The sequence below is a fragment of the Thalia democratica genome, chromosome 5 (genome assembly GCF_965202585.1).
Source record: "Thalia democratica chromosome 5, ktThaDemo2.hap1.1, whole genome shotgun sequence".
NCBI lineage: Eukaryota > Metazoa > Chordata > Thaliacea > Salpida > Salpidae > Thalia > Thalia democratica.
In genome coordinates, this window is record NC_139169.1 from 49,525,517 (window position 1) to 49,543,287 (window position 17,771).

A 17,771-nucleotide genomic window follows, 5' to 3' on the forward strand; every position below is an offset into this window, starting at 1 on the left:
CGAATGCTAAAAAAGATTATACAGATAAATTTTTGTATGCTTATTTATATTCGTCTTGTTTTTTGTTCTAATTATTTAAAAGTTTATTTACTGTAGTCAATATTTTGTATAGACTAATGCTACCTTTTACAGATAACTTTTTTTATTAAACATTAAACACTTAATTTCAAACATATCAAATTGTTTTATCTTTAATGCACTTGATTTAATTTTTTTATATACTTCTTATTTTAGTCTAGTAAATTGAATTTTAATTACTTTTTATACCAGCATTGGACTTTTATTCCCATATAATTAAATTCATAAAACACAGCTATTGTTTTATGTACTAGTTTAACTAATTTTAGAAAATTAAATAAAAAGCTGTTCAAACAGTATTCTGCATTGATACTTATGTCAGCTAATTTTTAATTAAAATAGGTATCGACTCTCTTTACTTCAGACACTAGTAATTTAAGCCTATAACTTTAGACATCAGAAATAGATAAGCATCAATTTTGCACGAACCGACACTTATGCACCTTAGTTTAATCAAAACAGTCCCATTTTAAAACAAATTAGCAATTTTTTTTATTAGAAATCAATATTATAAAGAAAAATGTTTAAAACTATAATTTATTTTGATTAGCAAAGTTCAAGCTCAAGCAAAAATAAGACTCGTGCGAAAGTGACGCTCGTGTATTTGGGGTAGCTGTCAAGTTTGCATGAGCGTACAAAATTGCACGAGGGGACAAAATTGCACGAAGATACTTTTGCACGAAGGCTCACTTTTGCACGAAGACACTTTTGCACAAGCAGAAATTTTTGCACGGGTTGAATTTTTTTCAATAATTTTTACTAATTTTATTTTTATTTTTTATTATCACTGTTACCCCTAACCCTTACCCCCGGTAAGTATTTTTTTTTCTTTTTGTTTTTAACTCTCGTGCAAAATTGATCCTTGGTGCAAAATTGTCTTCGTGCAATTTTAGGCTCTCGGGTAAATTTGTCTTCGTCAAAAGTATCTTCGTGCAATTTTGTCCTTTCGTACAATTTTGTTCTCGTGCAATTTAGTTCCCTCATGCAATTTTGTAACCTCGTGCAATTTTGTCTTCGTGCAATTTGACCTGTTCCCGTGTTTTGTGACCCGTTTCCATATTTTTTGTGCGTGTTTTAGTGTGTTTATGACACTATTGCATAAATTTTTCTACTGTTCTAAGCCTAAACAGTAAACAACCTTATTTACTTATTTAGAGAACTGAATAAACTTTACTTGATTGTCACTTTATACTATTTAAAATTTATTCGGAAGAAAAACAACGAGAAAAATTAGCAAACATCAATATTACCGTCCCTAAAAGTTTTTAACTTTAATACATTTAAACAACAAAATGAATTCTTTAACTTTAAATAATTATTTTAATGAAAATTCGTAAGCCTAGTAAACTTTTTTATAGTTTAATTATGTTATCATTTTGCAACTACTTCCTTTGTTTTAGTTTTCCTTTACATTTTATAAGTTTAGGTTACAAGAAAGTTATTCTTAAAAAGTTATAATTTTCTTTAATTAATGACTACTTCATCATTGTATAATTATTTAAACTGTCTTATCAGGTTTCAATGCCAAAAATATCCATGCATGACTACGAGTTAATGGGAACTAGACATGTCCAAGCTTCTTCATCAGTTCTTAGTGTTAGGAGTCTAGCCGGTAATTTTTATTTAAACTATAACAATTATTTTTTTTTTCTGAAGTAAAACTTTGGTTTAATTTATCGTAATTAATTTTACTTATAAAACTAAAAAACAGTTCCAGGTAAGCTTGGTAATGGACACCACCACAATAACCATGGTAACAGAAAGAAAGAGTCTGTAAAAACGCACTCCTCAGTCGGATTAGGCCACCAAAATGTTACTGAAGTTCTCCATAATAAATTCTCACTTCCAAATTCAAACTCCGTTCCAGCTACTCATATTTCACCAACGGTTATAAATTTCGTAAATGAAAACAAAGTTAGTGAGTAAAACATACAATGAAAAGTACATTTAGCTATTGCACTTAGTTTTAGTACTTTTTAGCAAAGTTTCTGTACGCAACTAAAACTTTACTTATAATACTAGAGTTTGTACAATACGAACGTTTTTATGACGTTTAATTAGAAATAAAAATCGTCTTTTTGTTATAAACAAAATAGTTTTGTTGTAACTTCAATTTATTTTCTTACAAAGAACTCTGTTTAATTTCTTCTATAATCAATATGTATCAAAATTAAAACATATTAGTGTAATTATATGTGACAATATGAATTTATACAAAACGAAGTTTATTAATGAGAAATAGATAATAACTTTAGTAGGTTTTGAGTAAAACAAAATAAAATTGTAATTCACTAACAAAGCATTCAAGATTTTAGATTTTTATTGGTAACAAATTTATTATTTAGGTTATTTTTGTAATTTTTTAAGCTGCTATGCTGCATTATTCTTTATAGTGAATATAGTTAAGCTGTAATTTGCAAATCGATTTTTTATAATATGAAAAATTTTTGATCGTATCTTTTTGTTTTCTAGATTCCATCAAAACTATTAGAAAAGTGCGAGCTTGGAACTGGATCAGAGGTTTGGCCAGATACTTCTCTTATAGTAAAAAAACAAAATGATGACATTGGTCACAATAAATACGACGAAAATATTGTGAGCAAAGAAAACTTATTGCTTGAAATTACTCAAGAAGCACATAAAAATAAATTAAGATCAGTCTCGTCCAACTATACTAGATCTAAGATACCTCAGTCAAGGTCTGCGTCTAATCTTTCACTTGCTTCCTCACAAAATTACCTTGAAAACTGTGTTGATGCTGACTCCAGGTTAATGAGAAGAACTGTAAGCGGTGGAAGCTTAAGTAACAAGATAAATTTTCAAAATTCTGCGTTTAGAATGTCTATCCAAGATACAAAATCACATGTTGAAATTCCCTTTTCGCTCCGTCAACCAGACAACGATGACTTAAATACAGCTGTAAAAAAAATCGAAGACGTTGCTTTAGTTTTATAGTTTAGTGACTTTAAAATAATCTAAATGAATGAAACATGTTATTAAAGGAGTCTTTTAAACAATGCAGAGTAAAAGAAAATTTAAAATATTTTATTTAGTTTTTAATTTTTCGTAAACTAACTGCATCAAAAATATATATACAAACTTTCTTTTCATCAAGTGTTTTGACAGAGCTTATTAATTTAGTTTATATAATATTTTACTTAACTTAGTGGTTTTCGTTATTTTCAATCCGAAACCACGTTTTGTCTTCATTAAAAAATGTTATTTAGACGCTCGTTTTTCTTAAGTCATATACTTATTTTTTAACTGAATTGAAATTTTTTCTATTAATTTAACAACTTGCTTATTTAAAATTTTGTAAAACTTTAATTTTTTACATGTTTAGTTTAAAATATTTTAACTTTCAGGTATTTTATGTATTTTTTATAGTTCTTTTTTTACGATTATGTTTTCAGTTAATAGAACGTTAAAAAATTAAATAAAAACTATTTAACAGTAAATGCTTTAAATTTGAAAATTAAACACTTATTTAAATTCTCCATAAATCACAATCCTGAACTTTGAAAAACCATTTGCTAATTAACAATAATAGAACAATGTAATTTTAATGTTGGTCAAAAAATAATCATTTGTATTAAAAAACAAAAACTATATAATTTGTAATGTTGCATCAAAAAAAAACATAAAAATGGTTTTAAAAAATTTTTAAATGCAAAACAAATAATAAAATCAAGTTTCTTTTTTGGTATTAGATCACTCACAAGCCAAATTAAAAATTTTTAAGTAAATACTGACTGCATAATTTATAAAGCTTCTAGCGGACAAATTTAACGTAGTACTATAGTATACGTTTGTTTCGTACTGTTATTATAATATTTTAAACATTTTTCTACTAATAGTTGTAACTTTATTCAACATTCGTAGCTTTTGCAGATTTTTTGTAATGCTGCACATAATTTAACTGCTGAACACGACAAATAAGTGGTTTTGTTTGAAAGTAAATGTAATAAAAGATTTATGATATTATGATTTATTATTAAATTAAACAATGAGAGGCTCTCAACTTATACTTATAGGAGGAGACAAGTCATCAAGATTTACTCAACATATTATCAAAAACTATACAATGTTTCACTTTAAGTGTTCTTGATATCTTGGTTTTTTAGTTAAATCTAAAAAAAGGGTTTAACAATTAAATGAAAGATTTTGCAAAAAAAAATTAATAAAAGTTAAAATATTAAATATAAGATAGAAATTTTTAATATCGTAGTTGAAACCAAATTTAAAAATAAACCTGAATTTGTTTGAATTAACAATCTGTTTTTTTTTTTTTATAAAATGAGTTTTTTAAACTTAAAATATATGAAAAAATTATATACAAATTATACATACTTTATAGTATACACACACATAAAAATAAAACAAAAATATAAAGATAGACTAAAAATCTTATTGGCTTAAATAAAGAGGTTGAAATATTTTAAAATATAACACTAAGTATATAGATTAAAATCTAAGATTTTTATATAAAGACATTATACTGTTTTGGGTATTTTTTTAGAATTTTGTTTAAGTTTAGTTTCATAAATTTAGTTTTTATAAAGCCTAAATGTGCGTGAATATTTTGTAGTAACTATCATTACGACAATAATATCCATTTCTGATGACACTTTTAATCTTAATCTTTAGTTAATGTTTCAGGTATTAGATTTTTATACTTCTCTAAGGATCTCTGGAATGCCTAGAGTGAAACACTGTATTGATTTTGGCAATATGTTGAATAAAATATTGATAAACGATTTTTATCCATAATAAGCATTTGTAGTAACAAAACTAAAAAAAACAAATCATGTGCAATAAAAGTCTAAAACCGTTTCAATATTATTTGAAATTTAAAACTAATAAATTTTCAATAAAGCTTACAACAAGCTGTTATTATTTTTAGTCCTAAGAAAAATGGAAATTTACAAATCATTTTTATGAATAATTTCACTTGGTAAAAAACTTTATAAGTAAATATCAAATTTGTTTTTAAAATATTTTGAAAGTACGATATTCTTAAACAGGATACATAGTTTTAAAATATCATTTTGAAACAACTATTTTCTGTCATAAACTTAATAACAAAACTAATGCAAACATTTAGATAACATAAAGTTTTTGTCGATATATAAACTAATTAAAATATTTTGCAATGCTGTTTTACCTAGGCTAATGGTAGATACATGAAAAAAATTAGCGTTTTGCGCTTTAAAATATTCATAAAAAAATAAGGTACAAAGCAAATGAGGTCAAAACAAAGAGTTTAAAGTAGAAACTATTTTTCTTGGTCTAAAATTTATAGAGCCGTTAAAACTTTTTTTAATTGTTCTATAAAGAGTATAAATATTTAAATAGATTAAGTTACATTTTCAAATGTTTTAATACTCCGAAGGCAAATGCTTCTAGTTAATATGTAATAACTCTACATAAAACTACTTTGCCTTTTCTGATTTAAAAAAGCTATGTCTTATATATTTGCAAAAAAAAAACACAATCTGCAAACTTAAAATCATTAAAAAAAATTATTGCGAAAACTATAACCTTTAGATTTCTAACTATAAAAATACATAACAAAGTTTTAGTTTATAGTGTTATTTTTGTTGTTATCAAATAGTAAAGTACAACTTAACTTTTAATAATAAATCGTTATAATGGGACTTGGAATTTTTTTTAGTCGACGAGCCAGATTTATTATAAAATATCTTTTGCAAGCTGAATTGTTTTTAAACTCTGAGTTGGCCACGTAATTTTAAAATATATAGCATAAAAAATAAAACATTTGTTTTTAACTAAAACATAATGAAACAGTCATTTAATTTGCACTACTATTTACTATAAATTAAATTCAGATCACATTTTAACTATTCAGTATTAAAAAGCTCGATTTAATTTGGTTTGAACAAGACGTTTCAAAGGTTAAAAATACGTCGCAGGCCATATAATGCGTACTCCTAAGTTACAAAAAATTATACTATTAAATTTTAAAAACTTGTAAAATTATGAATTACACAAGGTTTCCTACTTTTTGAAACCTGGTTTACCAAAAAAGACATTTTTAATACATTAAGCTTATTTATAACTTAAATATTCTGCGTTTTAAAATCTTTTAGTTTTAATAATAAAAAACCTAACCATAATAAGGCTATTTCTTTATGCTAACTTCTGTTTTTTTGTCCCTATGCAATTATATTTTTATGAAAACAAAATAGTTTTTAGACGTTTAAAAGATTTTTGATAAAGTTGATAAACCAAAATAGTTTACGATCTTTTTTAATTAAATTAAATATTTTTTGTTTAGTTATTTATATTACATCAACTATGCATTAATAAAAGTTGGACTACTTAAACATAGTTCTAGTAATCTCTGTTATCTCAGGGTGAAGCGTATTATGCAGTTAGATAAAAATAAACCTTTAAATAGGCGATAAGAGTAATTTAGCTAAACAAGTTTGAACACTATGGTATAAAGAGAAAAATGTACTTGTAGTTGGAATCATATCAAGAACTAAAAAAAGTTGGTTTAAATAATTTTGTAATAAATTTGTATCTTAGTGTCAATATTAAATTTAAACTTAAAGTAATTTAAAACTGATTAACTGTTTATCAAATAAAATGAAATAGTAATCAAACAAAAGAGATGCTTTTTCATTCAGTAGAAAAAGAAAATATAAACCTTTTAGAAAGATAGGTAGGACAAATATGAAAAAAATTAAATAGTTATACGTACTTTAGTAGTCTTTAAGTGTCAAAATAGATAGTAATCATTTTTTTACAGAACATGTAGAAACACTAAATACTAGATTATCAAAAACTTTTGGTGTTTTATATAATAATAGGCCGGTATAAGCTGAAATCAGATATGAGTGTTGTGCTTAAAAAGTTAGTTATGTAGAGAATTCAGAACAATAAAAAAAAGTTATAAATACAATAACACATTAAAACGATACATACAATAAAAAAAAATTAACTTGATTCTTATTTCTTCGTCAGGTTCATTTTCTTAAAGTATTTTTTTCTCTCACTTTATCTTTTGTGGTTTCATAACTACTCAAACCACGACAACTCGAAGTCTGGCAATATAAGCTCGTACAAAAAATTAAAAGGGTCACATCTCAAATAGTAGATTAAATTCGAAAAAATAAAAAAAACTTGTAGAGGTCTTAATAAGAATATTTTAATGGTTATTTTTTTGAATAAAATTATTATTAAAAGGTAAAGTTAGGTTAGTAATATAGGAAAACTAGATTAAATTTTAAAACTTCATTTTATCATAGCTAAAAAACTTTTTAAGTTTAACAAAACAAAAATGCTCATGTAAGTATAACTGTTAAGGTATAATACTACAAAAAAAGTAATAAAAAACATAATTCACAATATCTAAGAGCTATTATAGTTGAATTGTCAGTATTTGAATTGTCAGAACTTAAAGTCCGTTCACACATCTTTTATATTTAGAATACAGTAACCTCTCGCATCTTTACGCACTCGTGACGTTACGCACTCACGTTTAGTTACGCATTTTAGAATTCTAAAAAATTCAAAAAATATTTTTTTTTTTTTAGTATTGCACTAGTTAGGTTTGTTGTATATTTTTAATTCAAAATATGTTGTTAAATGCTATCTCACCTCTCTATATCTGTAGAATTAGTAAACTTATGTTCCTTGACTAATTGATAAACATTTAGATTAATTATGTTAGCAATAAGAGATTAAATATAAATTCTGATAGAAATATGACTGTGTTAAATAATGAAAGTATAATGAAATTATGAGAGTTAAAAACACAAAAAAAAATAATACAGCACTCTTGCACTATATATGAATAAAGCAACACAAATTTTAATATAGACACCACACCATTTTTTAACTGTAACCAAATGCTTTATTATAAATTGAATTTGCTAAGTAGAATAGAATATGAATGTTAAGCATCAAATAAGTGACATTTAAATATAGATAGAGACAAAATCTACTTATTATTTTAGACATATTTTTATCTTATTTTTTAGTATATGTATAGTTTTATCTTTTGTTTTCATATTTATAAATAAAGTAAACAAATTGTTAAAACTGGGAAAGTTCCCAGTCTGCTTTTAACTAGAAGCAATATCAAAAAACAGCCATTATAGTAAGTATATTTGGTACCTCTCGTATCTTTACGATCTCTCGCATCTTTACGCACTTTTTCTGTGGACACAATGTGCGTAAATAATCGAGAGGTTACTGTATAGCCATTTGTCGCAGTCATTAGCAATCTCCTCCCCTTCATTAATTCTGACATCCATATTCTGTAGGTCGCGCTTGCAGACATCCTTAAAACGTTATCTTAAACGAAGGCAGTTGCGTTTTCCAACGACCAACTTTCGGTAAAACAGAGGCTTGGTATTCGTTCGTCACCCGTCTATATTAGATGACGATGACAGCAAAGCCTAAGCTGGCTGAGGACAAAGTACATAGTGGTAAGACCAGTATGTCACAGCACTTCATCGTTAGTATTCTTTTGTTGTTATCCAACTCTAAGATACGACGGAGGTGTCGTAGGTTAAAGGTGTTAGTTTTCATTTCTTAAGTTTTAAGAAGGTCAATATTTTGCTACCGTATAGCAGAGTACTGCATACAAAACTACAATAAACGTTAAACTTTGTGTAAGTTCTTAACCTCTGGTTACCTCAAACTCTTGCATTCATACGAGCAAATATGCTTGACGTTTTACCAATTCGACTACTGATTTTCGTCAAATGATGCGTTTGACGCATCTTTCGGGCAAGGGTTTTTTTTTTTTGATATCCTTGCCATCGATCTTTATTGATGGTGGAATATCTGTGTTTGGCTTATGATTTTAGTTTTTTAACAACTAATGTTAAGGCCGAAATCTGAGAATGCTGACGATAACTAACTAAGGAATTTTGAAGATTTTGGTGAGTTTCGAGTGCAGCATCATCAGTAAAGAAAAGATCACGTATTTCAATATTCTTCAGTTTTTCATTTTATCTCACACATGTAACATTGAAAAAGCAACCATCAGTTCTTGTATGGATCTTAACCTCTGTAATGATGAGCCAAAATCGCTCATTAAAAATAATTTGAAAAAAGATTTTGTATAGAGTTGTAGCAAGAACGCTTTCTTGATTTACTCCACTTTTGACTTAAAGTGAATCAGCAACACTGCCATCATATTAGAATTTATATGGTTGCCCTTAAGTTTGTGTTGAAACACTTGACAATATTTAAGAGACTTGGAGTGCATTCAACTTTAAGAATATAACAAACAGTCCTTCCCTACTTACTAAATTAAAAGTTTTAGTAAGGCCAATTAAAACAATACACCAATGAACTTTATGTTCATAGCATTTCTCTTGTAACTGTCGTACAGAGAAAATCACATCAGTTTTTAGACTTAAATCCACACTGCAACTAAGTATATACTCTTTTGGCTAGCTTCTGAAACCAAGTAAAACTACAAAAGCAAAACCTTTACCAGCGACTCCAAGAAAAAAATGTCCCGTTGGTTGAGGGTGTTGGTTGTTGGAATCTGACATAAAATCCTTGTCTTTATATAATGTCATAATTTAGCAACATGTATGTCTTGTGGCAATATATCTTCCCTATAAACTTCAGATAGATAGGGTAATAATCAGGACTTTTAATGACTGAGCAAGTCAGCTGATATACCTTCACTGCCTAGTGCTTTCTAAGGAGCCATCTCAGTAATGGTTTTAACAGTTTTCTTTAATTGTAGATTTTCTGTCTTGATCATACATCGTTGGCATATTGTCAATATTGTCCATAGTAGAATTTGTAACACTACACTGTCTAGAGTAAAGAAGAAAAAAACTGTTTAACCAATATATCTAACTGTTAAACCTACTGTGTAATATTTCTCCAGTTTTTGACAGCAAAAATGATGAAACATATTTTTTTGAATTCAACTACTTTCCTGGTTTCTATAAACTGATTTGGTGTCACCTCTATCAGCAGCAGCTTAAAATCGAGCACTATTCTTTAAATAAAATTTGTTAGTACATTTTGTTGCTGTCCTTCGAAAAGTCGTTTTACTAGGGTTATGTTTAATGGCGTTTTTAAATTGCTATCCCTTGAAAAACGAAGAAAAAAGAATATTTTATGAAATAACGAGAACATTTTTACATAATAAATTTTACATTGTTTAGTATACTTGCTTGTGTTTCTTACTAAATATTTAAATGTTTAATACAAGATATAGATAGCCAAATATCATAAAAACTTGTATACATATGAAAATTTTACATTTGTGCTTTGGTGCGTTACTTTGAAACAGCTTGAAGTAGTTTAAAAATTTTAATTAGTTAAATTTTTCATGATACCTTAATAGTTTATAATTTTAGAGAGCCTGTTTATAAAAAGTGAACTCTTAATTACAGGGGCAAATTTAAAAGTTTTTGTATTAGGGAATAAAATAAATTTGTGCACTTTTTTTATTTATAGCAATTGAAAAATGAATTAATTTAAAGCTGATTCTCGGATGTCTTTTAGCTTAATATATTTTATTAAATATTAGTTTTTTTGCAATTTTTGATTTTAATAGTTTTTTAAAAACTGATCATGTCATTTCAACTATTCGACCAGAACATCGATATAGTGGAGTTTTTACATTTACAACTTCTTTTAGTTAGCAATGAAGTCAATTTTTTTTCGTTACTTCATATTTTAAAAATACTTAAATAATGCTAATGCTAAAACATTAATTTTTCGATATTGACTTTTCAGTTTTAACAGTTTTTTTTTTTACTGAACAATTCAAGTTTCTAAATTTTATCCAAAAAGTAATTGTATATCATTTTTTTTTTCTTGTTTCAAACTTATAACTTGCTTTTACTTTAAGGTTTTAACAACAGTTAATTTCTATTAACACTTTTTGAGATTTTAAAAATACAAGTGGTTTAGTTATTTATTAAAACTCTTTAATACAATTCTCTAAGATCTGATGTGTTATATTTGGGAGCCGATCATTTCTAACTCACAATCATTTCAAACTTCATTATTTTAAACTTTTACTTTTCTAACTCGATAATTTTAAACTTGATCGTATTAAACTCGATCATATTAAACTTGATCATATAAATTCAATCATATAAACTCAATCATATCAAACTTGACCATTTCATACATGATCATATTGAATTCGATTATAATAAACTAATTAAAACTCTAAACTTTTTTTAAGTCGATCAAATTAAACTAAAACTTTGTAATTTTTTGAATTTTAATTATTATCTCAATCAAAACTATTCAGATACAAAAATATTTGCTTCTACTTTTTTACTAACTTTTGAGATTTTAACATTTAAAATTTCAAGATACAAACGAGTAGATTTTTTTGTTTTAGATTTACATAAAAAAGATGTAATTAAAAAGTGGTTATAAAACATTTAGTAACAGAAACAATTAAAGCTGAAGATTCTTATACTGATATATATTTATTACAAATATAGACAGTTTATAAGTTTCACCGCTGAACAGATAATTAAAATGAGTTTCTGTTATAAAAAATTATTAAAATCACCAACTACAGTGCTTATTCACTTATCCTGACACGCTGGGCAAGATTTTTCTGTAAACATGTCCGGATAACCAAAAGTTCGGATAAGTACTAAAAATCAATTTTTCATATAACAAAATTGTCGCTAACGGGGTTCTACTTATACAATGTTAGGGGCCTAATTTATAACGCAACGTGCGCTTTAACTTGTGTAAAAGATGTCCCCAATATAACTAGTAAACTATAATTGATTTAAATAAACTAATATGACTTACTTACTTACTAAAGGTTTAATAAATAAGTTACTTATACTAATTTAAACGTAGTTCGAGTCTGTGGTAATGATTATATTTACAATGAAATTGCGAAACAAAAAGGTGATAAAAATACTATACAACATAAAGCCCATGAATTGAGTTATTAATTATTTTAAAAGACTAAAATACATGAATAAAAGAAACTGAAAACTAAGTTTTTGTTTAAATTAACTCATAAAGCAATCTAAAAGCGAACTATACTTCAATAAACAAGATCGAAACCATTCATAAGTTAAGTGCAGCGAAAAGTCGCAATGACTTAAAGTTGGCTGCTACGCATCCAAAACTTAAATCCGATTTTACACGCGATTTTTCAATTTATACTCCGCTTGAGAGAAAAGAAGAAAATAAATAAGAGACAATTACCGCGAGAGCAGCACTAAATAATTGCTGCATATAATGCAATGCATAATAAAAGTGTTTTGGTAAAAACAAATACATAGTAACTGTGAGTAATTTAAAAAACAATTATAAATAATAAAAGCTAAAATTAAGGTTAATTAATAAGTAAGAAAAAAGGTAGAAAAATATCAGACTTATTAACCCTCTGCAACTGTATACGTTTTTTGAGGGTCAAGCAAGTAAAATTCATCATTTGCAATTCCACCTGCCCTAACTATTAATTTAAAAAAAAAGATTATTTTTTGTTTCAGAGGATATATAAATCAAACTTATCTTTATAAAATAACAATGTAAACGTATCTCTTAAACAAAAAAAAAACTTTTAAACAAAAAAACAGACATAAAGAAAAACGAGAAACTTTGACTAAGTTTAAAGTCATTTTAATGGAAACATATCACTCCTAACAAAATAGTTTTTATTGGAAGTTTTACTAAAATAAGAAAGAGTTGACGTTTGTTTTATAGGTTTTTCACGTTTTCAGCAGAAAGATTATTGAATTTAAAAAGTTGTGAAATTTTTTGAATGATTGTGTTTACTATTGAAATTTTTTTAATTTTTTTCTGACCGAAACTGTCCGGATAAGTGAAGTCCGAATAAGTGAATAGGCACTGTATTAACAAAATTTATAAAAATACTACTTAATATTATGAAAAAAAATTATAAAAAATACGTTATATAATTTTCAAATACTGTAAAAATTTTAATTAGGTTATTGTACATTACTAATATTATAAGAAAACAATAAGTAAAGTTAAATTAATTTTTTTTTAATTAAACAAGTAAAGCAAAGTTTGTTATATGTTTTTTTACAAATTAAGTTGTTGCGGTTAAGCTTATAATTATATTACTATGCAGTATAAAATGCCTACAAATAAAAAAGGCTTAATTCAAAAACTATAGTGTTATATTAAACATAAGCATATGACTTTGAGTAAATTTAATGTATAGAAAATTAAAACACTAGAAATTCATTATGAACTATTATTAATAAAACAACAAAAAAAATCTAGAGATAATAAAAAATTGATACAGAATTAAAATATTTAAATACTGAAGATGGATACAACTCAACTTTAATTTAGAGAAGTAAATATGATTGTAAAATGTGAACCTATAAAAATAATGAGGACATTAGTTAGTGAGTTCATTTCTTTTATCTTATAGAACAATACTAAGCATTTTCAGGTCGCATAAGGTACACATACTAATACGGTAAGTGTTGTTTTTCGCAGTCTCAATACTACTCCAATCTAATAATACGTCCTAGACAAGACGCTAAAAAGTATCCAAGTGGTGTATGACTCGATAACCGAAAGGTTTTTACGTGCACCAGGTTCTACGAATAAATGTTTTGAGCGCTTTTTTTGTCGTACAATGAACAATAATATTTATCTTTTTTTTTGTTTAAGTTCCACAAGTGGTTTGTTATTTGCGTACAGTTTTTGGGCTTATTTTTATCAGCTCTAGGGAAAGAAACTTTTTGCTCATAGTATCTTGCTTTTAAATTTATTTTGTTTGATTCTAAATATGATTTATAATCAGTTTAAAATGTATAAACTTTTGCTTGTTAGAATAGTAACACTTTTTGCTGATCGGGCAGTTTTTTTTTTTTTTTTGAATTTGTAATTAAACAAACTTTTATCTTATTTTTCATTTTTATATTTTTATTTTGATAATGAGATTTTATTTTTCTGTTTATTATGACTATTAAATCTTATATGCAATAATATAATATCTTTACACAATATCTGTTAATTATTTTTCGATATATGCTGTCTTTATTAAAATGTAAGTATTTTTTTTTTAAACTGCTTTAAACTAATTCAGAAAATAGAAGTTGCAGTATTTTTTTTTCTATGTTTATTATTAATCCTATTATAAAATAATTAAACACTTAAGTTATAATTAAAATCACTCTAGTTTATTGAATTTCGGTACAAACTCTATATGTTCTTAAATACATTTAACATTTTTATAGTTTGCCTAGTCTTTTTTTCATTATTTTTGGTATATTATTACGTATGTTTTTTCAGGTTTTTTGGCAACCCTGCAAAGTCTATATGCAGATGGTGTTTTAACCATACTTTGATCTTTTATTTGATTAGTTGTTATTTTTAACAAAATGGTTATATTACAATATCAGTTAAGCATGAAAAATATATTTTTGACCGCGTTGCAATAAATATCTTAAGTCTAAAGTAAAGCAAAATCAAAGCTAAATAGCATCAGATAGATCTGTTTAAAGACTAATCTCCGATAATTTAGAAAAAAAAGGTAAGGTTTCATAAGATTTTAAAAAGAATATATTCCCTGAACAATACATTTAAAGGTATCCGTGGTGTGCTACTCGATAACCGAAAAGTTTTTATGTGCGCCAGGTACTAAGACCAAATATTTTGAAAGTCGTTTTTTGTCGTTCAACAAACTATAATAATATATAGCTTCATCAGAATATAATATATAAAAAAGCTTATAGTTAGTCTTCAACATGACGTCACCACTAGTTTAATTTATTTAATGACTAATTTTAATATCTTTACTATAGAACTGTTCAAAAAGTTAGCCGAGTTTGTAGGAATGCTTGATATGCATACTTTTTTTTTCCAGTACGCTTAAATACTTTTTGGTATGCCTGTTAGAGTTAGACTGTGGGTTAGGGTTAGAGTACGCACTCGGGTAAGGATTAAAAAAATAGTAAATAATTAAATTACAATAAATGATAACAAATATAAAATGACTCAAAAACATAGTTAACAAATGCATGTATTTTAAGCAATTCTACAAATTAGGCCAACTATTTAATACATCTGGTGGGATTGGGTCACTTTAGCACGAGCGTCACTTTTGCACGAGTGGCCAATTTTGCACGGCGACTCTTTTGCACACTTTTTCAATATTAACGTAATTAGGTTTAAGTTAAGCAGACGCTTTTATTTAATAAGTTCTAGTTTTTAACTGTAAGAAAAACAAATTAAGTGCTTAATTAAAATGGAAAAAGTTACCATAACTTTAATTATTATATATATTTTTTTAAAGATACTACATTAATATCTATGATCTTTTTTTCTAATATCTGTAAAAAAATAATAATGATAAAAATAATATTAATACTTATATAACTTTGTCGTATTTAAAGCAAGTTAAAACTTAAAAAATACACTTTTACCGGTTTTTAATACATTAAAAATTTAAATATAGTAAATCAGTTTTTTTTAATTTTTTTTTTAACATATATTTACTGTCGCCGTTCAAATAAAACGGCGTGCAAAAGTGAACCTTCGTGCAAAATATACGTTTTGCAAAAGTGTTCCCTTGTGCTAAATAGATGCTCGTGCAAAAAAGTCATTCGTGCAAAAGTGTCTCCTCGTTTAAAAAATGACACTCACTCACATCTTGCATGTACTGTTATGCTAAGTACAGTAACCTGCCACTTAGGTACGGACTTGAACACTGCCCAAAAGTGCGTACCTATAAAACTTTTGTCATTAATTACCTACATTAAGCCTTATACAAACATGTTAAAAGTTACTAAAGTTTAAAAACGACTATCAAAGCTAAATCCGCAAATACAAAAACGTATTTGTTGAAATTATATTAGAAGAAGAAATTTTTAATGTATGTATTTGTATGTATGTTTATATTCAACCCATAAAATTTTTTTAATTTATTTTGTATTTCCTTGTACCTTTAAAATATACATAATACAAAAAATTAATTGCTAATATTTAAAGATTAAAGATTTATTACAACGTCGATCATATTTTATAAAAATGTCTGACCCAACTTATATTAAATTGTATAATCATTAAATAAAGAAGAGAATATTACGTCAATTAAGAATGAGCCAACGGATTTTTGTTTATAGTGCCAAAGATATCAGGCGGATAATAATACTTGATAAAACTTACACAAAGTCTGTCTTTCTAGAAGGAGAGCTGTCTCCAACAGAAACGAAAGTAGCTGCTGATTAACACTCTGGAAAGCTACAATTAACTTTTTTTCCGAAAATAACTAGCGAGCAACAAAAAGTGTCTGCTAAACCCAAACGACAAGCTACACTAACAGACATGTTTTCAAAAGCATCTAGTTCTAAACAAATCTCAATAGCAATTTTTTTTATTTTCATTCATATCGCTTTTTAAAGTTGTATTTCTAATGGTATGTAAGTGTCAATTGCAATGTTCTCTATTTTCGTTAACTTCGCTTTTATATTTACGTTACAATCACGGGGTATGTAAAAATAAATTGCACTGTACATTATTTTTGTTTATCTAAATTTAGTTTTAGATTTTCATACCTTTTTAAAATTTATGTTTCAGGCGTTGGGTATATAAATGTTAATTGCACTGTTAATTATTTTCGTTTAACAAAATTTATTTTTAGTTCCTTTATTTTAATTATTGTGTATGTAAATTTAAATTGCAGTGTTCGTTGTTTTCCTTAAACAAATAAGCTGTAATATATTTGTTTTAAACATTTAATTTAATATACAACTTGTAAGCTTATATCTTATTTTCTGATTCCTTTAGGTTTTAATTTACTTAATACAGTATAACTTTTTTAATGTAATACTTTTGTATCACTAATTTTAGCAGGGTTGCCACTATTTAAGTCAAGAAAACTGTTTTAATTTTTTTTAATTCATAAAAAGATTTTTGCCTCTGGGGCAAACTACTTATACCTCACGTTCATTTTTTTCTTAATAATTACAGGAAAGGTTGATGTGTATGCTTCTAGATTAGATGTTATTCCACAAAAAGTACCTACTTGCATGAACAAACTTAAATACTAATTTCATGTTTGAAACATAAACTACTATGTTATTTATTAGTACAGTGAAGAACTAGCCACAAGGTTAAAAATTTTTGAATAAGCATTTTAAAATCAATAAAAATCATGTTATTGAACAAAATTGGTTACAAAAAGTAACAAAATATTGAAAATATATCAACTAAATTTCAATTTAGATCTAGAAAAAATCTGTCCTGAGATTTTTTTTTAATCTTAAAACTATACGGAGATTTTTATAAAAAATCAAAACTGCCTAAGTAATCCTGAGTTTAAAAAAAGTCTAAATGTCCTGAGTTTCCCTGAGTGTGTGGTAATCCTGGTTGAAGTTTTTTATTTCAAAGGCAAAAAAAAAACACTTTGAACTTAATTTTATTTAATAAAAAGTGTGTTCTAAACCGGCAGTTCGTACCTATAAAGTGCGTAACTAGTTGGCAGGTTACTGTATATGCAAAATGTTTCAATAAACACGCTATTAAAAAATTATAAAACAATGATTAAAAATTAAACTTGTTTTATAATTTTAATTTTTAAATTGTTGTCTTACCTAACTTAGTGTTGCCACTCAACCTAAGCTAGTTCGAAGCTTCTTAAAAACTCCTCATTTAAGCTAGTTTGTACATTCTTGGTTTTTTTTTAAATCAAGCTATTTTAACTTTCTTTGTCA

General features: G+C 26.2%; 1 protein-coding gene across 3 annotated transcripts in view; it reads left to right on the forward strand.

Moving 5' to 3' along the window:
* The window catches only part of LOC145835477 (G protein-activated inward rectifier potassium channel 3-like), a 38,990-nt gene extending 35,913 nt beyond the window's left edge, over positions 1–3,077 (forward strand). For all 3 annotated transcript variants that reach the window (XM_082943089.1, XM_082943087.1, XM_082943088.1), the window contains 3 exons: positions 1,594–1,690; positions 1,790–1,992; positions 2,551–3,077. In XM_082943089.1, coding sequence (XP_082799215.1) covers positions 1,594–1,690; positions 1,790–1,992; positions 2,551–3,033 — 783 coding nt within the window. In that variant the 3' untranslated portion in view covers positions 3,034–3,077. The remainder of the gene's footprint in view (positions 1–1,593; positions 1,691–1,789; positions 1,993–2,550) is intronic.
* Positions 3,078–17,771: the final 14,694 nt, after the last annotated feature.